Source organism: Rousettus aegyptiacus, unplaced genomic scaffold (assembly GCF_014176215.1).
Source record: "Rousettus aegyptiacus isolate mRouAeg1 unplaced genomic scaffold, mRouAeg1.p scaffold_m13_p_9, whole genome shotgun sequence".
NCBI classification, from domain to species: Eukaryota; Metazoa; Chordata; class Mammalia; order Chiroptera; family Pteropodidae; genus Rousettus; species Rousettus aegyptiacus.
In genome coordinates, this window is record NW_023416312.1 from 33136322 (window position 1) to 33160159 (window position 23838).

At 41.5% G+C, this 23838-nt stretch overlaps 1 protein-coding gene across 6 annotated transcripts in view; it reads left to right on the forward strand.

Moving 5' to 3' along the window:
• The window catches only part of MAGED1 (MAGE family member D1), a 52837-nt gene extending 33664 nt beyond the window's left edge, over positions 1-19173 (forward strand). For 5 of the 6 annotated variants that reach the window (XM_016135624.2, XM_016135626.2, XM_016135629.2 and 2 more), the window contains 12 exons: positions 13143-13216; positions 13921-14634; positions 15301-15969; positions 16081-16144; positions 16335-16414; positions 16586-16677; positions 16900-16979; positions 17071-17113; positions 17367-17429; positions 18024-18138; positions 18377-18762; positions 18964-19173. In XM_016135624.2, the coding sequence (XP_015991110.1) occupies positions 13143-13216; positions 13921-14634; positions 15301-15969; positions 16081-16144; positions 16335-16414; positions 16586-16677; positions 16900-16979; positions 17071-17113; positions 17367-17429; positions 18024-18138; positions 18377-18754 (2372 nt within the window). In that variant the 3' untranslated portion in view covers positions 18755-18762; positions 18964-19173. Of the gene's footprint in view, positions 1-12447; positions 12603-13142; positions 13217-13920; positions 14635-15300; positions 15970-16080; positions 16145-16334; positions 16415-16585; positions 16678-16899; positions 16980-17070; positions 17114-17366; positions 17430-18023; positions 18139-18376; positions 18763-18963 lie in introns of those variants that run through there. The other variant, XM_016135627.2, reaches the window with a different exon arrangement.
• The last annotated feature ends 4665 nt before the right edge of the window (positions 19174-23838 follow it).

The window sequence follows — 23838 nt, forward strand, 5'->3', positions numbered from 1 at the left end:
TGCACCATTTTCTTTTTGCTTACATGATTTCTAATGAGACGTTTTCTGTAATTATCCTTGGTCCACTATAAATAAGGTATTTTTTCCTCTGGCTTCTTTCAAGATTTTCTCTTTGTATTTGGTTTTCTGCAATTTGAATATGATGTACCTTAGTATAATTTTTTAATATTTACCTATTTGGTGTTCTGTGAGCTTCGTGGGTCAATTATTTGTTATCTTCATTAATTTTGGGAAAATGTTAGCTATTATTATTAGTAATATTTCTTCTGTTTGAATATATAAATTTGTCTGCTATACTCAGCATTTATTTTCTCTTTCTTCTCCATCTGGTGTTCCAGTTATACTTATTTTGCATCTTTTGAAATTGTCCAACAGTTCTTGAGTATTCTGGTTTTTTTTTGTTGTTTTTTGTTTTTTTCATTCTTTTTCTTAGACCTCTAGTATAGAGATATATGTCAATCTTACTAGGACTTGGCCTTGTTTAAAGTTTCCTTTAGCAATATGTGTCAGAGGCTCCCTATTCCTCTAGTGTCCTTAATTTTCTCTCCTCTCTTGGTTTTGGGCTTCCTTAAGTACTCTTCCTTAGAGAGTCTTTGCCTTGCAGCTCATTCAGCTATAATCTAATGTTGTTATACTGAAGCCCTATTGTTGTGGTGGTATGGTATGTAGGAAAATGAGTGTTTTGTAATATTCCAACTAAATCTCACTGTTTTAGTGGGCCTATGACCTTTATAAGTATTTCTTCATGTATACCCATTCCCCCTCTGCCCAGTTCCTGCCCCCACATCAGGTGAGACAGGAAAGCTGGTGAGAGGAATATCCTTCCTGCATGGCTCTGGGATGGGCTCTGGTAGTCTTTCTTCCTGGAAAGTCAGTCTTTTTTATGAGAAGTCCCTGGTCATATTTTACAAGGATATTCACAGAGACTCTTCCCCTAGTCCTGCTAGTGCCACAAGGGTGTCTTTCTTGAATCTTTGCGGTGAGAACCTGGTGAGAATCCTAGAAGTAAAGCCCATGAAAGTATGCTTCCTTCCTCCCAGACATCCACTCCTAGGAGTTTCTCATTCTCATTCTAGTCCACATTCAGCTTCCAGAACTTTGTCAAAATTATCATTTAAGTGTTTCTACATGTTTAAGGCTCTGATGACTTCTGCTTCAGGTAGGCATATCTTGACTGTGACTCTGTCTTTCAAATTTGAGGAACGCAGTTTGCTCTGAAACCTTATTTCTCTATCGGGTCCAAGAAAATTCATTGATTTTTAGTTCATCTGGCTTTTTTCATGTTAGCACTTTTTTTCAGGGCTCTATCTCCAGCCTTACATTCTGTTTGGAAGAAAAGCAGGGGAGAAGCAAGGAGTTGGTAGATATTATAGGCCCTTTATTCCAGGGGTGGGAAGAAACCCCAGATATTTCTGTAAGATCCTCTGGCAGTGTGGCCTTGTGCCTCACTTCCTGGGTAAGGCCAGGAGAGGACAAGACTACAAAATAAAAATGGTTATGTGGTGTCTATAGGCATTCTTAACCTTAGGCCTCCTCCCATAGTTTCCTCTGCTCAGGGGTATCATTGGAATATAAGAATATGTTAGGCAAAGACAGCCTCACAGAGATGAAAAGCACCCAGCATATGATAGGAGTCCCAGAATATTTCCCATGTGTATGAGTGGCATATGACACCCTCAGAGTCAGGCCCCAAGGGGACTTTGTAGTAAAGAATGAGGCTCAACTCAACAGCTACCTGCTTGGACAGACTTTGGTGAACCAGCATGGATACATGATACTCAACAGTATAACCCATCCTGATGTTTTGACACTAAGATCCCATAACTTAGTCACAACCCCAAAGAAAGAAGTGAGAGAAATTCCATACTTCTGGAGATGAAGTTTCAATGACTCAATAGATTGGGAACTTGATATAGAATTTAAATTGAGTTGGAGAGAAAAAGAAAAATTACATTTCCTGCAGACTTGAATTTGCAAGATAATATCCATACCTGATGAACAACCAGCAGCTGAAAGGATGTAATAAATGCTGAGTATAGCAGACAAATTTATATATTCAAAAGGTGGGGCATATGGCTAGTTGAAAACCTGCAGTGGTCTTATCTCAGGGCAAGAGTGACATCATGTGAGAAGTGATCTCTGATATTTTGATGGGTACCAAATATAAAGGGAACTGGGTATTTGAGGGAAAAAAAAGAGAGCTGACATTCAACATTCTTTTGCAGAATGTTGAATGTCAGCTCCATTAGTGAGGTAACTTTACATCATTTTTTCTCCTCCTCTTCCTCTTCCTCCTCCTCCTCCTCACCCTGTCTTTATCCCTTACTTCAAATGCTTTTCTTTTCTCCCTAATGATTTCCTCTACTCGCTTCTCTTTCTTCCTCCTCTTTATTTTCCTTTCTTCTTCATCTATTCCTTAACCTTTCTGTCTCCTCTCATTTTCCTGTCACTCTCTTTCACCTTTTACTAAAGATTTCCATGGAAAGAAATCATTTAGGACAACAAAATAAGTGCTATATATAGTAAAAGAAGTGATAAAATTATTTCTTTTTTCTTATAGTATGATTGTACATTAGAAATCCCAATAGTTATAATTTTTTTAAAAGCACTAAAATTGGGGACTTATGTTCCCAACAGGAATGGGTAAATGGTGTATATGTACTTTTCTCTATTTATCCATGAGCATTATATATAAACCAAACTTGGAAAAACCCTGAAAGTTGGAGATAAAATGACATACTCTCTAGGGGTCTTGGCTCCCAAGGCACGACTTGGTGGTGAGTTCCTTGGCTTTATATATATATATATATATATATATATATATATATATATATATATATATATATATATATATATAATGTCCATCCCAGTTAGATGCTGGAGAAGCTGGCAAACTGGAAACACCAAAGAGCACAGAGCACAAAAATAGTCCTAACATAAGTCTGCTCTCTCTATATATGAAAGATAAAGACAACATAGCAAGACAAAACAAAAATTAAGACAATAACTGCTTTACTATAGCTAAATTCCAGAGGAAAGTCTATGGCCTCACCCCTACCAGCAAAAGCCACCTAGAGACCCTGTACTTCCACCCTTGCCAGACTTTGAATGAGGTCTCAGAATCCCTGACAAAATGTCAGAGAAGAGCAAATAGAGAATAGAAACAGCCCAGTCCTCACGATGTCATAGACCATTTGGGGAGCCTGGATCTCCATTTCTAATGGATGATAATGAGAGGCTCCCTTTCACTTAACCAATGGAGTGGTGTCAAAAGAAGACCTAATGGAGAGTAAGAATTTTTATCACCACCCAGCACTAACAATGGTACCCATTCACCATGTAATTAGGCACCTACGTCTCTCCCAGTCAGGACGATATTAGAAAAAGCTTAACATGGAGCTGGAACTCTCACTTAGCCCTCAGTAACAAGGAACTGTCCCTCCCAGGTGTCAACGGAGGCCAAATAGATATGTGCAATTTCACCCACAAGTAACAAAACAGAAGATTTAAATGAGATTCAGATCTTCATAATAAGCAAAATACCCAAGATTCAATCATATCACTTATCACATCAAGGACTATGATAATCATAACTCAAATGAGAAAAGACAGTCAACAAACACCAACACCAAGATGATACAGATATTAGAATCATCTAACAAGGATTTTTAAGCAGCAATCATAAAAATGTTTTAATGAGCAATTGTGAGCATCCTTAGACCAAATAAAAAAATAGAAAGTCTCAACAAAGAAGTAAAAAGTTTCCAAAAGAAATAGAAAACATAAAGAAGAATCAAAAATAAATTTAATAACTGAAAAATCCAATAAGAGAACTTAAAAAGAAAAAAAACTCAGTAGATGAGCTCAACAGCTGACAAGATGACAGAAGAATGAATCAGTGAACTTTAAGAATAATAGAAATGATCCAATCTGAACAAAAGATAAAAATATAGACTTAAAATCAAAAATGAACAGAGCCTCAGGCACTCAGACTGTTATGAAAGATTTAACATAGGAATCATCACAGTCACAGAAGAAAAAAGATGAAGGATGGAAAAAGTGGCTGAAAATCTCCCAAATTTGGAAAAATACGTAATCTCATAGATTCAAGAGGCTGAGCAAACTCCAAACAAGATACAGTCAAGGAAATTCACATCAAGACAAATTATTTTCAAACTTCGAAAGCTAAAGGCAGGAATAAAAATATTTGAAAGCCACCAGAGAGAGAGAAATGACACTTTACCTATAGGAGAACACCAAACCAATGACAGCAGATTTCTCATAGAAACCATGGAGACCACAACATTTTAAAGTGCTTTAAGAAAAAAACTATCAACCTGGAATTATATACTTGATAAAAATATTCTTCAGTAATAAAGAAGAAATCAAGACATTTTCAGAAGGAAAACTAAAGAGAATTTGTCACTAGCCTACCTGTTCTGAAAGCATGGCTAAAGGAAGTTCTCAAAAAAGACAAGAAATGATAAAAGAAAGAATCTTGGACCATCAGTAAGGAAAAAAGAACAACAAAAAGTAAAATATGAATAAACATAATAGACTTTAAAAATTTTGTTTTATTAGTTTCAAGTATACAATACATTGATTACATATTTATATAGTCCTTGAAACAATCCCCCTGATTACTCTACCCTCCCTCTGGCTCTACACATAGCCATTACCTCAGTGCTGTCTACATTCCCTGTGCTGTGCTCCTTAACTCCCTGACCCTCTATCAACTACCAGTTTCTACTTCTTCAACCTCTCACCACTTTCTCCCAGCCTACCACTCCCTCTGGCCATGACCCAATTGTCCTCTATATTTGTGAGTCATTTTCAATTCATTTGTTCTTTCTGCTCCTTAGATTCTGCATATCAGTGAAATCATATAGTATTTGTCTTTCTCTGGTTTATTTCACTCAATATAACCACCTCTAGGTCCATTCATGTTGCTGCAAATAATAGGATTTCATTTTTCTTTATAGCTGAGTAATGTTACATCATATATAGACTTTCCTTTTCCTCTCAAGTTCTCTAGATTGATGATTGAAGCAAGAGTTATAACTGTAGTTCTCAATTTATGTAGAAGAAATATTTAAAACAATTATATATTTAATATAAATTATAAATATAAATTCTATTATAAATGTCGGTAAAAATGTAAGCAGAGTTAAGGTTTCTCTACTTCTCTAAAATGGTAAAATATTGACACAAGTAGACTGTTGTACATTACATATAATAGTGTGATACCTATATCAACTATTACAAAAGTCTAGCAAATTTATATACTCAAAAGCATTACAGATAAATCAAAATAGAATTTGTCTTAATCCATTTGGACGACTATAACAGCTTGCCACAGATGGCATAACTTATAAACAACAGAAGTTTATTTCTCATAGTTCCGGAGGCTGAGAAGTCCAAAATAAAGGTACCAGTGTGGTCACAGTTGATAAAGGCCCTCTTGCTGGATTATAGCTGGCACCTTCTTGCTGCGTCCTCACATGGTGGAAGGGGCTAGAGATCTCTCTAAAGCCTCTTTTATAATGCACTAAGTCCATTCATGAGGGCTCTACCTTTATGACCTAGACAGGCTCAAAGGTTCACCACCAATTAAATCATCTTTGGGGATTAAGATTTCAACATATGAATTATGGAGGGTCACAACATTCAGACCATGGCAGAATTCTACAAAAAAAAAGTTTAACTAACAGGAAGTTAAAAATATGAGTAAAACGGAAGTGAAAAATAGAGGGAAAAAAACATAAAACAAAAATAAAAAGGCAGCACGAAGCACTAATATAGCATAATTTAATTCTATGTAAATGTTCTAAATACACCAGTTAAAAGACAGATTGGCAGAGTGGATAAATGCACATTACCCAATTATATGCCGTCTATAAGAAACTCAGTTCAAATATAATGATAAAAGTAGGTTGAAAATAAAAGGATGTTAAAATATATTCCATACAAATATTAATCAAATGAAAACAGTAGTGGTGATAGAAATAGGAATGAGACTTCAGGGTGAAGACATTTACCATGGATAGAAAAGGATATTACATAATGATGAAAGGATCAATTTACCAAGAATACATAGCAATCCTAATTGTCTGAACAGCAAACAACAGAGATGCAAAATATCCAAAAGAAAAACTGATAGAACTGATAGTAAAAATAGACAAATCTACACTTATATAGTTGGAGACTTCAACATCTGTCTCTCAACAATGGACAGAACAATTAGAGAGAAAATCAGCAAAGATATAGAAGAATTCAACATCATCAACCAACAATCTGATCAATATTTATAGAACATGCCACCCAACAACAGCAGAGAGCACAAAACTCTAATGAAAAAATTTAAAAAGATCAAAATAAAAGGAAAGACGTACTTTATTCATGGATTAGAAGAATCAACACAGAAAAGATATTAGTTCTCCCTAAATTGATATGCAGATTGAATGCAATTATTATCAATGTCCCAGCAAGATGTTTTATAGATACAGATTATTCCAAAATATATGAAAAAACGAAAGAACTAGAATAATAGGTAAAATAATTCTGAAAAAGAAGAATGAAACTGTACCCAGTTTCAAGACTATTATATAGCCGCAGTAATCAAGATTGTATGATATTGGCGGATGAATAGACACATAGATCAATTGAACAGAAGGCTCAGAAATAGGCCACGCACAAGTACAGTCAACTAATTTGTTACAAAGTTACAAAAATAATTCAATGGAAAGATTGTCTTTTAAACAAATTGTGCTAAAATGGCTAGTATCCATAATCCTGCCACCCATATCTCCCCAAATGTACCTTGACCTAAACTTTACTTCTCATTCAAAATTAAATCTAAATGTATGATAAACTTCTATATAAAAGTTAAATTCATAAATCTTTTAGAATATACCATTGGATAAAATTTTCAGGTCCTAGGTCTTGAAGAGTTCTTAGAAATGACATAAAAACCAGTCTTTAAAAGGAAAACAAAATCAATAAACTGGACTCTTCAAAATGTTACTTTATGACTCTATTAAGAGGATGAAAAGACAAGCTACAAACTGGGAGAAAATATTTACAAACCGCATATCTGGCAAAAGATTCATGCATAAAATATATAAACTCAAGATTCAACACTAAAAAGAATAAAAAAAAACCAATCCAATTAGATAGTGGGCAAAAGGCATGAAGAGACATTTTGCTAAAGAGCATACATGGATGGCAAATAAGCATATGTAAAAATGTTTCACATCATTAGCCATTAGGGAAATGCAAATTAGAACCACAATGAGTTATCACTGCTCACTTATCAGAATGGCTAAAAAGTACTGACAACAGATGCTGACAAGGATTTGGAGACAGTGCATCACTCACACATTGCTAGTAGGAATGTAAAATGATAAAACTACTCTGGAAAAGTTTGGCGGTTTCTTATAAAACTAACATGCTCTTATTCTACAACCCAGCATATTGCACTCTTGGGCATTTATCCCGGAGAAATTAGAACTTATGTTCACAAAAAAATTGTAAACAAATATTTATGGAAGCTTTATTCATAATAGCCCCAAATTGGAAAGCAATCAGATGTCCTTCAGTGGGCGAATGGTTAAGCCTGCTGTGATACAGCTGTCATGGAATAGTATTCAGCAATAAAAAGGAACAAATGATTGATACACAAAACAACTTGGATGTATCTCACAGGCATTATGCTGAATGAAAAAAATCTGACTCTAAATATGATGATGATTCCAATTTTATAATCTTAAAATGTTAAAATTAAATAGATGGAGAACACATTAATGGCTGCCATGGTTTAGGGATAGTGGAGAGAAGTGAGTGTGACTATAAAGGGGTAGTACAGGGAAATCTTTGTGGTGATAGAATACTTCTGTATCTTGATTGCTGTAATTACCATAGAAACCTCTATATGGGATAAAGGGACATGGAACTATACACACATGTCATATCAATGTCAATTTCCTGGTTTTGATATTGTATTACAGTTATATAGATGTACCCATTGGTGGAAACAGCTGAAGAGTACATATGATTTCTCTGTATATGTTTGCAATTTCTTGTGTATCTATAATTTAAAAATAAAAAGCTTCTAAAAATTGTTTAAAGTAGCAGAATTAATAAACTAATTTGCTAAGAGCCTCTGGCACAGCAGTATTTCGAAAATCATGCCAAATGTGTTAGCCAGTTACTGCCACCACTGAACACTGAATGGATGCTGCCTTTGGCCCTGCTACCAATGCTGCTTCTAAAAACTAGATTTTTCTACTGACTGCTGCTCCTACCAACACAGCTATGGCATTGGATTCCATCTTTCCATCTTTGAATCAATGTTTTCTGACCAAGTGTTAGGTTGGTGTTGTGACTGTTTGTGCAGTTAAAGAGTTGGCTCAGCAGGTCTGGGATGTTCAAAGCCTGTGTATTCCACAGAAAAAATTTTTCCACATTCCAAAGAAAGGTCTGGCTCTTGACAAAGTCTTGGGAGATAAGCTCTAAGTCCTTGAACTATTCTACCAGATTAGAGTGTCTTTGTTCGCCTAGGGCTTTGGGCCATAGCAGAGAATTTATACTAACAGTGCAATTTATACTGGGGCCTTGGACTTTGTGGTATTAGTTTGACTTTTGCATATGCTGGAGACTGAGTAACTAAGGTCAGCTACTCAAGTGTCCCATGCCTACAGACTTATCCCCAGTAAGATCCTGGGTACCAAGGGTCAGGCAAGCTTCCATGTTTGTCACACATCTTGCTGGGAGAATTAAATACTGGCCATACAACTCCAGTGAGAGAGGACAACTGGAAGCTCATGCCTGGTCTTGTCCTGGACTCTGCCCTATGTGTTTTTAGCTTTGATGATTTAAATCAGTATCCTTTCACTGTAATAAGCCATAGCCATGAGTATAACACCTTTTCTGAATTCTGTGAGTCCTAGCAAATCATTGAATCCAATGGTGGTCTTTAGGACCCTGCCATAGTGGTAGATCCTATAGATCATATTCTCTTACTTGATAAGGGAATGTGAAAAAATGAATATCTGGCCGTTGTGGCTTTTGCAGTTGTAACTATTATGTAATAGATTATACACACTGTATTATCTTACTAATATGTGAAAAAATTGAAATACATCTAGCCCTAAGGGTTTTCAATAAGGATTTTTGTAGGACTGTGTAAAGAAGTCCTAAAAGTTAGTAAGTCAAAGTCAGACAACACAAGAGAAATAGGTAAAAGACTTACACAAATACTTCACGAAAGAAATTTAATAGGTCCATTAATATATGAATATGTGTTCCACTACTTACTTATTAGAAACGTAAATTAAAACCAGAAAAAGAACCAGTAGAACACACATCGGATCAGCAAAGAAATTGGAAAGATTTTAATACTAAGTGCTATAGAGTATGTCAGTCTTACTCCCAGGCATCTGATGTCATAGGAATAAAAAACATTAAGCATTAAAATATAAAAATATACGTACAAGTATTTTATCATATTGTTGTTTGTATGTGCCAAAAACAAAAACAGACAAACAAAAAACCCTGAAACTAAAATAAATGACCACCAGTGGGGAAATGATTGAATATATTGTGGTACATCCCTATCTATGAAATATTACGCAGCAGTGTTAAAGAATGAATCATTGTTAGGCTAGCATTAACTAAAACAAGTCAGATGCATTAAAGTGTTTATAATCTTATTTTTTATAAAACAAAGGATGACGTTTTGAACACGGAAGGATATAAAAATGGTTGTTAAAATGCATGTCTGGCAGATGAGAGTAGAAGTGAAAGAAAGGAGTGGGAGGCAGTAAGCAAAAGCACGATTTAAAATATGGCATATATAATTCCATTTATATAAGAATATGGATAAAGTGTTATGTCTAAATCTTAATAGCAGTTATCTCAAGGTAGTGAGATTTGGAGTAATATTCTCTTAATTTCTAAAATATTTAGGCAATGTTTGCATTTTTAATAATTAATATGCAATATTTGTATAATGAGAAAAAGTAAGTGAATTCATCACAGGAAAGAAAAACAATATGCTTCTCAGGTTTCTTGTTTGAGCAAAAGGGTAGATGGTGGGATTCATTCATTCATTAAATATTTTTTGAGAATATCAAACACGCCAGGCATCATTCAAGGCCCTGGGGATACAGCAATGAATAAAAAAAAGAAAAATCTATCTCCTCAAAAGACTTTTAATCTAATGTGGAGAGAAGAACATGACTAAAGGAGAAATACACAATGTTAATGAAGAGAATATATAGAGGAATCAGTTTGTGACCTGTTAATTTTGAAAACACTACCTGAAATTTATACAATGTTACTAACCAATGTTACCCCCAATAAATTTATTTTTTTAAGAAAAGATAATAGATACATATCCACTTGAAGAAGAGATGTAGGCAGTTGGATTATGGATCTGGGATTCAGAGGCCAAGTCAAGACTGGAGATATAGATATGGAAGCAGCATATAAAATAGTGTTTCAGACCTTTCTGAGTCTGATCACGTCTCACTGCAGACACTTTACAGAGGAAGTGCTGAGGAAAAACAGGCAGCTGACAGGGGAGGTTGCTATGCAACAGATGAGGGAAGTCATCCAGCCAGGCAGAATTGATGTTGGCCCTTGGGGACCAAATACTGTGGGCTTTCCTAGCATTAGCTTCCTTTCACACTCAGACTCCTGGCAGGAGCTGATGCCAGAACAAATGTGAAATGTACAAAGATCTGCCTTTGATTTTTGGAAAGTGTTCAGTTTGGGTCACCTCACATCTGTATGTCATTTTCTGCCTTTTTGAGTCTCTCCAGTCATTCTGGAAGGACAGGGGCATGTGTGTGTCCTTGGACAGGACCCCAGTATGTGCTCCTTGCACTTCTGTTTTGCATATTGAGAAGCCGGGCTCAGAAAAGTGGAGTGACCTGAGTGGGCTCACATGGCTACTAACAGCCTGGCCCAGCACTTTATCCCAGGAATTGCCCTGGAAGGAACCAGGACAAACATTTACTCTGAATCAGGGCTCGCCATGGCTCAGACACACAAGTGATTGTCCCGGCTGCTCCAGCAGGTGCCACGAAGACCTCAGGGACAGCGCGTTTATGCCACTCACGAGAAAAGGCCTGACAGTCAGAGTGGGGAGTGGGCCCCTTGCCTCATACACCAGCTCAATATACTGTTTCTGAAGTGGGCCTCTATTCTATCCCTCCCCTCTCATGGTCCCTCCAGTCAGGTTGGCATGCATCTCCGCTCCCTTGCCCAGCACCAGTTAGGTCACTATTAAGGAGGTCTCTGTGGAATCTCTAATTTCAACAAGTGCTAGGCTCCTGCTAAGCTCATGTACTTTGGGGCCCAGGAAAAGAAATGCCCAGAGAAGATACACTATTGGAGGTAGAAAAAAGTTTGCTGGAGTGAACCCTACTCTGTGTAGGATGGACTCAGGTAGAGTAGGCAAGGGTGGGGGTGTGGATCTCTACCTGTGTCCTCCTAGGTGCAGATCTAGAGCTTAGGTCTCAGAGAACACAAACTTATCTTGTTTGGGACAGATGTTGACAGGGAAGCGGGGGTGGGGAGTGGAGCTTTCACTCAAATGAAGAGGGGAGGGCGTCTCAGTCCTCAGGCCCGCGCTATTGGAACATGGGTTTGGGAATCAGGAAGAGCCCCAGGCCCACATTTTGGATTTTTTGTTTGCTGGCTCTGTGGCATATCTATGCCTCAGCATCTTGATCTGTAAAATGGAGACATTTGCCTCCCAGGGCAGCTGCGAGAGAAGGAAAAGCCCTAGCAAAGATCATTCTGTGATGTACAAGTTGTGCCCTTCCCTCCCCTTCTCCCTGCCTCCACACACAAAATAAGCCCAAGGCTGGAACTGCACAAAGGGCAAGAAAGAAGCTAATGTTTTTGAGTCTCGGAGCTTTTGAGAGGAATCATGTAGAGTCACGTGGCGAGCAGACTTTTCCTACCTCCAATAGTGTATCCTCTCTGGCATTCCTTTTTCTGAGCCCCAAAGTAGAGCCTAGCACTTGTTTCAGTTAGAGACCCTACATCGAGACCTCCTTAATAGTGACCTAAGCGGTGCTGGGCTAGGGGGTGGAGATGCATGCCGACCTGACAGGAGGGGCCCTGAGAGGGGAGGGATAGAACCGAGACGCATTGCGGAAAAGATAGGGACCTGGTGTTTAGGGCACGGGGTGGGACCTAGAGGCACAGTGCATCTGTTTTGGGGAGGGGATGTTGAGGAAGGGGAGGGATTGTTGTATACTGTAGACCTGGTTGGTGGTGGGGTGGTGTGTTGGCAAAGGGGCGGCACTGCCTCCCGCTGCACATGCGCACCATGGTATTCAGAAGGAGGCTTTTGTTGGGAAAGCGGCTAGGACTCTTATTTGGTCGGTCTGCTCTTGCACATGCGCACAATCGTGAGGCGGTGGGTGGTATATTAGGCGAAGAGGCGGGGTCGTTCTAGCTGCCGCGCTGGCATTTTCTCCTGGACAAGGAGAGGGTGCGGCTGCTGAGAGCTGAGCACTGCAACCCCGATCCTCTGAGTCGTGAAGAAGGGAGACAACGAGGGGGTTGGGGTTGGGGCCTGAGGCAAGGTGAGAATTAGCCCCCAGACAGGGCATCTGCCCCCTGGTGCGGGCCCCCCATTTTTCATCCCTATTCCTTTACCCCAGATTCTGATCCCCTTTTCACTCCTCAAACCCTGATTCACACCCCTCACCCAATCCTACCTTATTCAGAACCCTCGTTTGCTCTCAACCCTTCCCATCGTTCAAAATCTCCAGATTTCTCGACCTCGATCTGCACTGTTAATATGATTGATCTATTCTTCCTTATTCGAAACCCATTCAATTTCCCAAGTGCGACTGCCAACCCAATCCCTCTAGATTCAGAAGAACTCTTATATGCTTTTTGAACTCTGATTTGAAGCTTCTCCCCATAGTAGCTTCTCGAGATTCAAAACCTCCATTTGGACACCCATTCACATTTCCTACATCGATCCAGCGCATTCTCCTCACATTCAGCACCTCACCTGTCCCCACAATCAAACCCCAACCATCCCACCCACAAATACGGTTCTTCGTATTTGTCCTCCGTAGTATAACACCCGGCTCCTCCTCCACACCTCCCCCCAGGCTCTGCTCTTGCCAGAGGGACAGAAGCCATGGCTCAGAAAATGGACTGTGGTGCAAGCTTCCTCGGCTTCCAGGTGAGATCTCCACTCCTCCCCATTTCCCCAGCGGACAGTTCCCCCTGGGCCCCTAGCTGCCCAAACTCCTAGATTCGATTTGCCCTCTTCGTGCTAGATACTGTCGTCTTTCAAATTCTCAGGGTTTATCGAGGGGGGAGGGGCGACCCTTTTCAGCCATCAGTCCCTGCTAAGAGAAAGGGGAGACCCTGTTAGTAGTCAGGGCAATCTGCCCAGATAATGCGGGTTGGATAAGGAACCATTTTTCCCATAGTCCTGACGTTTGTAGAGCAGTCTGCCACCCCCTCCCCCAACTTCCTAACTCCGCCCTCCGTCTCTCTCTCATTCCCTGCTCTCTGCGACCCCCCCCCCATCCTCAAGTCCTCACGGTGACACCCTCTCACCATCCCCAGTCCAGAGCTCCTACCGCACACCGCTCTGCTCTAACCTCATTCCCTGATCACCCCACAGTTCCACTTTGCCCCCACTCCTCTTTCCACCCCACCCCTCTTTTAGTCCCTGCTCCAATCAGCCCCTGCCAGTTGTTTTGTTACCACTACGACTCCCTTGCCTTCCTTCGTCCTTTGCCAGCTGCCGACATCTCTACCTCAGCCCTCCTCTTTAAGCGCCAACCACCCTACTGTACCTCCCTTGCACTGCTCTACCTACTCTTTGGCTCCTGCTTCGGAGGCCCAGAGATTTCATTTTTCCCCCTGTATTTGCAGGCTGAGGCCTCCGTAGAAGACAGCACCTTGCTTATGCAGACCCTGATGGAGGCCATCCAGATCTCGGAGGCTCCACCTACCAACCAGGCCCCAGCAGCTGCCTGCGGACTGAATTCTATTCCCCAGAGTTCACAGCCCCCAGCAGCCAGTGAGATGGCTGATAATCAGGTTTCAGCAGCTGCAGCTAAGCCTAAAACAGCCTTTAAGGCTCAAAATGCCACCACAAAAGACCCAAATGCTGCCTATGATTTCTCTCAGGCTGTTAATGCCAAGGAGACACTGCCTAAGGCAGCCTTTATGACCCAGAAAGCCACCCCAAAGGGCCCAAATGCTGCCTATGATTTTTCCCAGGCAGCAACCACCAGTGAGTTAACTGCAAACAATTCTGAGATGGCATTTAAGGCCCAGAATGCCACTACTAAGGTGGGCCCAAATGCCACCTACAATTTCTCTCAGTCTCTCAATGCCAGTGAGATGGCCAACACTCAGCCTAAGACAGCCTTCAAGGCTTGGAATGATACCACTAAGGCCACAACAGCTGATACCCAGACACAGAATGTTAACCAGGCCAAGATGGCCACTTCCCAGGCTGACATAGAGGCCGACCCAGGTACCTCTGAATCTGATGGTGCAGCTGCACAGACATCAGCAGATGGTTCCCAGGCTCAGAATCTGGAGTCCAGGACTATAATTCGGGGCAAGAGGACCCGCAAGGTGAGATCCCTGCTAGCTGCACTTTGCTTTGGGCTCTCTCTTCTCTGAGGTTATTTGTTCTAAAAACAGAGTTATCTATGTTTATATTTATGTCAATATCTGCCTGTGTTCAGCTAGATTATAAGGGATGATAAGGTGAATGTGATAATTCCTGCCCTCTGAGTGTCTGAGTGTTCACACACACTGATTAGAGATGAGACATAATATATACATCCTGTATGTAATTCAGTTTTCATTTTGATAGCAGTCTCCACATGTTAGGTCTTGAGCCAGGCACATTCACACAAGTTATCTCACTTTTTAAATCTTCAAGGTACCTCATATGAGTTAGGGATGATAGCCTCAGTTTTACAGAAAAGGAAACTAAGTCTCAGAGAGGTGAAGTGACTTGAGTGACTTGTCCAGGGTGGTACAAGCAGAGCCAGTGGTGGACATAGGAAGAGGAGCAGCTTCAGACCCCACCCTTGGGTTGCTCCTGGCCTGGTTCAGAGATGAAACTCCTGCTTGGAAGACAGTGAAAGACAAGCCCAGGACTCAGGGTGACAATTGGCTAGTGGGTCAGGCTGTCACTCACAGGTGAGGGTTTTAGGGGACCTTCCTGGAAAAGACGGGGTGAAGACACAAACACCTGGTGACTCTGGACCTTCCTTCTCTTTGATGATGCAGATTAATAACTTGAATGTGGAAGAGAACAGCAGTGGTGATCAGAGGCGGGCCCCACTGGCTTCAGGGACCTGGAGGTCTGCACCGATTCCAGTTACCACTCAGAACCCCCCTGGCGCACCCCCTAATGTGCTCTGGCAGACCCCATTGGCCTGGCAGAACCCATCAGGCTGGCAAAACCAGCCAGCCAGGCAGACCCCACAAGCACGTCAGAGCCCCCCAGCTAGGCAGACCCCACCAGCCTGGCAAAACCCAGTTGCTTGGCAGAACCCAGTGATCTGGCCAAACCCAGTGATCTGGCAGAACCCAGTGATCTGGCCAAATCCCATTGTCTGGCCTGGTCCAGTTGTCTGGCCAAACCCATTGGCTTGGCAGAATCCACCTGGATGGCAGACCCCACCTGGATGGCAGACCCCACCAGGCTGGCAGGGTCCTACAGATTGGCAAGGCCCTCCAGACTGGCCGCTACCACCCGACTGGCCACTCCCACCCGATTGGCCACTTCCCACGGATTGGCCACTCCCACCTGACTGGATCCCCACCGATTGGCCAGTTCCACCTGACTGGCAGAACCTGCGACCTTCACCAAACCTGCGACCCTCTCCCAACTCACGTGCCTCACAGAACCTGGGTGCCTCACAGCCCCGAGATGTGGCCCTTCTTCAGGAAAGAGTAAGCACTATAACTCCTCAGTTACTTCTCCTCTCTTGTCATCCTTCCTTTTATAACTCAACCTAAGTTTTCTGTAAATATAACTTTAAAGATTTCCTTTTCCCTTTCCAGGCAAATAAGTTGGTCAAGTACCTGATGCTTAAAGATTACACAAAGGTGCCCATCAAGCGCTCAGGTAGGCATCCAGTGCCCTCTTCCAGGTCTTTGCCCTTATCTACCCCTTCCTTTCAGTCCCCTCCTTCCATGGCTGATTCTTCCTTTTTTCACCCTTGAGGACACTGACTGCACTTCCCAGCAGGGCTGGCAAAGGAGCTGCAGCTCTGTGGCCCCTGCTCAGCCCAGGTGTTCCCTCCTCTCTCCTACAGAAATGCTGAGGGATATCATCCGCGAATACACTGATGTTTATCCAGAAATCATCGAACGTGCGTGCTTTGTCCTGGAGAAGGTAAGAAGGCAGCCCTAAGAGAAAGGAATGATGGGGAAAGTCATGATTTTAAAGACTCATGGGATTCTTACTGGGAGTTTAGAGCAAGTCTCACAGGAAGGTGAGCAACTTGAGTGTGGGTAGCTTATGCTGGATTTTGTAATTTCATAGTCTGTTTTCTTTTCCCTGTAGAAATTTGGGATTCAACTCAAGGAAATTGACAAGGAAGAACACCTGTATATTCTCATCAGTACTCCCGAGTCCCTGGCTGGCATACTGGGAACGTAAGATGGGAAAGGAGGTGGAACATTGCCTTTCTCAGTGGTGCTTTTTTTTCTGGAGGCAGGTCAGGTCCAAGATTGATGGTCACATAGAGGGTCACAGGCAGAGCTGGGTAGAATTATCATCCCCTAGCCGAGGAATACTGGGGAAGCTAGATGGTTAAGCTGCCTGGGGTGTCATGTGCAAATGGCTGCTGAAAGCATATTCTTTTTGTACTCCTTTAGGACCAAAGACACACCCAAGCTGGGTCTCCTCTTAGTGATTTTGGGTGTCATCTTCATGAATGGCAACCGTGCCAGTGAAGGTGAGTGGCTGGATCTGCAGCTGGGGGTCGGCTACAGCCTGATTTCCATGCTCATTTTTTGTCTCTTCTCTCCCCTTGCCTCCCATTGCAGCTGTCCTCTGGGAGGCACTACGCAAGATGGGACTGCGTCCTGGGTATGATTGAGCTCTCTCGTCTTTTGCCTGTTTATACTATCCATTGACAATAGAGAATGGTCTCAGGATTTCATCAGCCTGGTGGTCTAGGGATTTTGGGGAGGTACTGAGCCCAAGAATGTGACCTGGGTAGATGGGGAAATAGTCCTGAACTCTGCCTCTTCTCTCATCCCTGACCTCTGTGTTGGAAAGCTCTTTTCTTTGGGCAAGGTCATAGTCTCTGATTATGGCTTCCTTTTTTTTTAACTATTAGAGTGAGACATCCCCTCCTTGGAGATCTAAGGAAACTTCTCACTTATGAGTTTGTAAAACAAAGGTAAGTGATGGCTGAGGGGATGTGTCTGGTCCTCATGAGTTCAATGTGCTAGTCAGCCTCAGAAAGTCCTTCCCATGCCCATTTCTTACACTAACTATACCTATACATATGCATACAGAAACACACGTCACTCTGAAGTATTTATTGAGTATATTCCTTGTGTTCGAATTTTTCTACAGTTTAGTTATCTTGCAAGCGAAGTTGTCCACCATTCCCATAGTAGACATCTCCAAGGCAGGGTCTGGTTAAGGTTTTTGCACTGCAGTGTAATCATTGCATTGGGCCTATCTGTGGCTCACTGACAAGATTGTAAGAACCTGGAGCTAGAACTGTGACGGGGTGGGATTAAGTGTTGTCCTTTCTATGGCCCTACATAAGCCTTTATTGCAGCTCTAGGAGACTGCTAAGTGTAGTAATGCTGACGTAGGAATTCAAATGCCTGATTATTAAGAGGGTCAGTACTCTGAGTGTGTTTAGGAATGAGTCTTGGGGGAGCGGACATTGCTACCTGGAGTTTCAAAGTCTAGGACTATTAGGCATTAATGGACTACCAATCTCCTTGATATAAACAAATATCTTCTTTCTGTTTCTAAGGTACCTGGATTATAGACGAGTGCCCAACAGCAACCCTCCTGAGTATGAGTTCCTCTGGGGCCTCCGTTCCTATCATGAGACTAGCAAGATGAAAGTGCTGAGATTCATTGCAGAGGTAAAAGAGAACCTGCTTCAGACTTGATGGGTCAAAGGGTGAGGTGTGACTGGCTAGGAATGGTCCAGAGCAGGAATGCAATTTTAGGTATTGCACACGGTAGATGCTGCATTACTAATGGTATTTGATGTTATTAAACAAACAGCACAAAGTGGGGTGTTAAATACGTAGTAGGTGCTTCGTAAATATTAACTAATACTATTATGGGTTTTGTTTTATTTTCTATTTCTTATCTCAGGTTCAGAAGAGAGACCCTCGTGATTGGACTGCACAGTTCATGGAGGCCGCAGATGAGGCCTTGGATGCTCTGGATGCTGCTGCAGCTGAGGCTGAGGCCCGGGCTGAGGCGAGAACCCGCATGGGGATTGGAGATGAAGCTGTATCTGGGCCCTGGAGCTGGGATGACATTGAGTTTGAGCTGCTGACCTGGGATGAGGAAGGAGATTTTGGAGATCCTTGGTCCAGAATCCCATTTACCTTCTGGGCCAGATACCACCAGAATGCCCGCTCCAGATTTCCTCAGACCTTTACTGGCCCCATTATTGGCCCTGGTGGTACAGCCACTGCCAACTTTGCTGCCAACTTTGGTGCCATTGGTTTCTTCTGGGTTGAGTGAGATGTTGGGTAGGTATATCACTTTGGTTTGGGCAACTTGGGTCATTGGGAGATGTAGGGTATGTGTGAATGTATTTATGTGCACAAGCTGGGAGTTGTAGGAAACCTATGGCGGGGAGATGAGAGTAGTATGGGGAAGCACTGTTTGGTATTTATATTTATTACTATTTGATATATATAGATCTTTAATTTTTTTTCTTATGTTCACAGATATTGCTAATCAGTTGCAATAGTCTTTCCCCTGAGTGAGGCTGAAGCCTCGGAGTCCTTCTAAACACAGCTATCTAGAGAGCCACATCCTATTGACTGAAAGTGGCATGCAAGATAAATTTATTTGATGTTCCTTGTCTGTTGCTTTTTTCCCCTTGTGTGCTGTCAAGTTTTGGTATCAAAAATAAACATTGAAACTGCAAAGTGAAATAGTCGTGCTCCCATTTTTCCCTGTGTTTGGGGAGAGATCAACATGTCTGCATGGGAGAGACAGAGCCTCAGTTCTAGCCTGAGGCATAAATCAGCTTTTCACAGGTGGAAAAGGGAGTTGATTGGCTAAATGGATTAGGAAATGAAGGAGCAATTAGTAAGCATGAGTGTTAATGAGATCCAAAAACTAATAGGGTTTATAAATGCCATTTAAGTGATTCATATGTGAAAGATATGTTCCTAGGTGTCCTGGAGTGATGCTGAAAGATGAAGTAATGAGAAAGGGTATAGATGGTCAAACAGTTATATTTAAAGAGACAGGAGGTAAAATTCCAGGTAATGACAAAGTTCAGAGAATGGGTGGTTGAAGGGGAGATAACTATTCCCAGAGATGATGTTGCTGGGACTCCAGGGTGTTGGTTGTATTATCCATGTGGAAAATGAAATAACTCCAGGATGGGGCAGGAGTAGAAGCAGAGAACAGTGAGCTAGGTACCAAAGTCTCCTGTATAATAAGGAAGATCTCATACCCCTAGCCACATTGCTCACAAGGCCCCCTTCTCACCTCTGGAAATGCTACCCGTAGCCTGTCCCTCTAGAAAGGCCTCACAATCCCCATGCCACAGGACCAGGGCCATGTCTCAAAGACAAGGTCTTAGGGACAGTGGAGCCGGCACAATGGCTTCTTCCCTCCTGCAGGGAAAAAGAAGAAACTTTGTTGCTTAGAGAACAAGAATTGAGAAAGACAAAGCTCTATGCAGAGCTAGACAGCCTTTTGGCTGTAACTGTAAACAGGGACCTGGCTGGAGCTGCAGGTCTTTGCTGAAAGCAGAGCTCTCACTGAGGATGAAATTAGGCTTAGGCCATAACTTCCTCAGTGCCTTGGTAGTACCTAAGCATGTGGGCAAGGGCAGAAGCAGAAGGTCCTGGGATAAAAGAAACCAAGAGCAAAGGCAATTTAGTCTCCTGGGAAGGACTAAGTGGGCGGGGACAGTGTCCAAGACTTCTTCAGGTTCTCTGGTGATATCCACATTCTGAGAGAATTAATAGGAAGGAGACAACAGTGTGGAGTTCCAGCCCCTCGTCTGCTGTCCTCACTGTTAGTCTCCCCTCCTTCAGATAGGCCTGGATCCTGACTTTTTTCTCAGGCAGGCCTTGGGGAATTTTAGCCTGCGTCCTTATTGGCCCCGCACCTCTATGGTACCTCCAAGTCTGGGCTGTGGTGCCAGCATTTCTGGGTGCTGGTTATTCTACTTGATGGTGTGAAACACACAAGCTCTGTGGGACTAGGGTGGCCTTTCTGTGGGGAAGGGTGCTTTCATCTTGTGCAACCTATTCTTACTCAATCACTTGCCTTTTTGTTGGCCTTTGACACAAGAATGGAAAAAAATGGTTTATGTGATTTTATACCCAGGGCAGCATCATGATCAGACTGTTTCTGTCTTTGTGCTTTCTATCCAGTTTTCAAGTTATCTTCTCCAGTCTCCCTCCAGTTCTGTGAGTCTCTGATATCTTTCTAATAAAATCCATTTATTTATGCTAGCAAAAAAAACAACCTTTATAACCAGTTGATATGTTGAGGCCAGCTTGCACCTGTGTGCACCTCGTCCTGCCTTTGCATGCAATAAAATTGGTAACTTGAAACTGGTCATGCTAGGATTATTTATTCCATTAAAAATCTCTAGCACCAACTAGAGATTTTTTTGTTTTGTTTTGAGAACCAATTGTTAACCATTTACCAACACCACATTGCTTACAATCAAAATCTTAAGTGATGGAACATATGAGTATATGGAAAAGGGCTGGGATACTGTGAGCTCTAGGAGGACAGAAGCAGCAGGATGTTGTAGAAAGAAGTTGGATTTTGCCATCAAAGAGCCCTATCTTCTAATTCTACCTTTTCCCAGTAGTGTGATTTTAGGCAAGTATTTTCTTCTCTCTCTGTCTTACTTTACTTATCTATGAAAGTATATGATAAAAATACAGCATTTGGCAAAATATAAACAACAACAACAAAATCTAGTGCTTATTAAATTTCCATGAACTCCCCTACATTTTCCAGCCACCTTTGAAGTTTTATTTGGGTCCTGTGACTATTTCTAGCTAATGGGTAGTCACTACTAGTCCTGTGATCTGTGCACTGCCAGGACAACACCTAAGAGCCTGTATATGTTCGAAATAATGTGTGCCCAGCAGAGTCCTGGGGGAGGGTCCTCGAGTAGGTAGTTGGATGTCCTGGTGGAGGTGGAGGTGGTAATGATAGGATGAAAACAGAGAAAAACTGTGGCATCTAAATTGTGGGCCTGGCCCCAACTTTTTTTGTCTCTGCCAGAGCACTGAACTACAAAAGGGCTCACGTGTAGAACGAGTTGATCTTAATAATTTGGTTTGGTGTGGAGAGGGGCAATTGAAAGACATAGGCAGATTGCATTGGGGGGCCCAGGCCAACGGTGATAAGAGGAAAAAATGTAGGTTGGGGCTAGATTGAAGAAAAACCTCAAAGACAAGCCTCAGCAGCTTAGACTCTCCTCTGGAGCATTAGTCAGCCCAGCACATGATGTCAGTTTTTTCATCCACCAGTTTTAGTATCCATTGATGATTCTTGCCTCATTCAATCATTACCATGTGTTTTGTCCAGAGATGACTTTCTATTTTCATCATCTGTTCTACTTTTTAAGTAGAATTCAAAAAAATACTGTAGATTTTTTTTTGCTATAAAGAGATTTCCCTTCTCATGCAAGAATGTATGTGTTGACTCATTGATTATTATTCTATTAAATACATTATATTTTTTTACTAAGCTTATTTATTTAAATATGCAAATAGTTACAGATTTCATTAGTTAGTGGAGACCCCTTCAAGTTGACTCCTGAGTCCATTTGATACAACCCCATCATTTTTTGAGCATTTCTTATTTTGGGGCACAGCAAGATGTTACATACATATTTTGTATATTTCCCATACATTTCACCATGGACTTCTGTTTATTTTTCTAGTGGCTAATGGTATTTATAAACCAAGACCTGGGTGCTAAGTGTGCTCACTGCTATTGAGGTATCTATCATTGCTACTAGGTCCTCTCAGAGGACAGATCTAGGAGATGTGTATGTCCATATTTTAATCTATTTTATATTCATATTAAAAACCATGGATTCGTACTGTTACCCCAATTCCAGTTCAACACAGGATTCATTTCAATCTTCTCCCTTTCAATGATTATAACCCCCTTTGCTGACAGGGAGAAACTTAGCTTCCATTATCCACTGTGTATATAATTTATTTATGTGCTCAATGTTAGTCTGCGCAGATATCATTTCTGGAATTTTTAACCCATGCTTTTTGAAGAAAAATCAAATCAGCAACAAAAACAACAATGAAACTATTTCAGCCGATTTTTATTGTTAGTCCTGAGGCATGTAATACAAATACTTTTCAAGAGTCACTTAGGGCACTCTTGCTTCCAGAAATATGGAGCAAACATAATTTTTTAAAAATTCCTTCCAGGAATAAAACTTTTAGACGGTAACTACCAAACACCATAGAAAAAACTGCAGTGCATCCCAACCCCTACCTCCTGTGAAGTTCAAGTAGAGAGCCTAGATTTCTACCTCTGCATGGATGTAAAGAAACACTCCAGATTCTGACCCTGCCAGGGTGATGTCAGAGAAAGGTGAGTGGGGAGCCAGAACTTTTATCCTCTCTGGGTAAAAACTAGTTCCACCCACCACCTCAAATGTCATAAAGACCATGAGGAGAGACTGGACTTCCATTCCCATCCAGCAGTAATGAAGAGCCCTTCCCCCTTCTAATTTTGGTGGTGTTAGAGAATAGCTAGTGGAGAGAAAGAAATTGTACCACCTCTAGGGTAAAGCGTCCACCTTGCCCCCAATCCATGGCAGCATCAGTGGAGACAATGCGAGGAGCATAGACATCTATAGCCACTCGGCAACAGTGAGGCACTCCTCCATCCCCACTGGGGTGGTGTCAGGGAAGGCCTGTAGGGAACCAGGACCATTATTACCCCTTATCAGTAAAAAGGCCACCATCCCATTATATCAGGCCATATGGAGTGCAGTAATAAGGCTTCTGCCTCTCCAAGACAGGTTGGTATCAGCAGAAGCCTAATGGGAGTGCCGAACTCTCAACCTTGCACAGTAATAATAAGGAGTCTCTCTTGCGCTCTGGGTATCAACAGAGGCCAAATGAAGAAACTACACTTCCATTCCTACCTAACAGGAATGAGGCAATGCCACCTTTCAAATACTGGAGCAGTGTCAGAGGAAGCCTGCTAAAACATAAGCTTTAAATAAGATAAAGAGTCTTGTCACAAAATATCTTAAATTTCCAGAAATTCAATTCATTTTTTAAAAATGTTCTCTTTTTAATTATTTATTTTCATTATTTTATATTGTAACAAAATACACATAGAACTTACTATCTTAATCATTTTAAATGTACAATTCAGTGGTATAAAGTACATTCATATTGTGCAACCATCACCACTACCCATTTTCAGAATTCTTTTCACTGAAACTCTGTACTTATCTAACAATAATTCCCCATGATACAGCCCAGGTAAACACTATTCTACTCTCTATTACTATGAATTCGGGTTTTTGGTTATTTTATTAATTCTACGTATAAATGAGTTCACGCAATATTTGT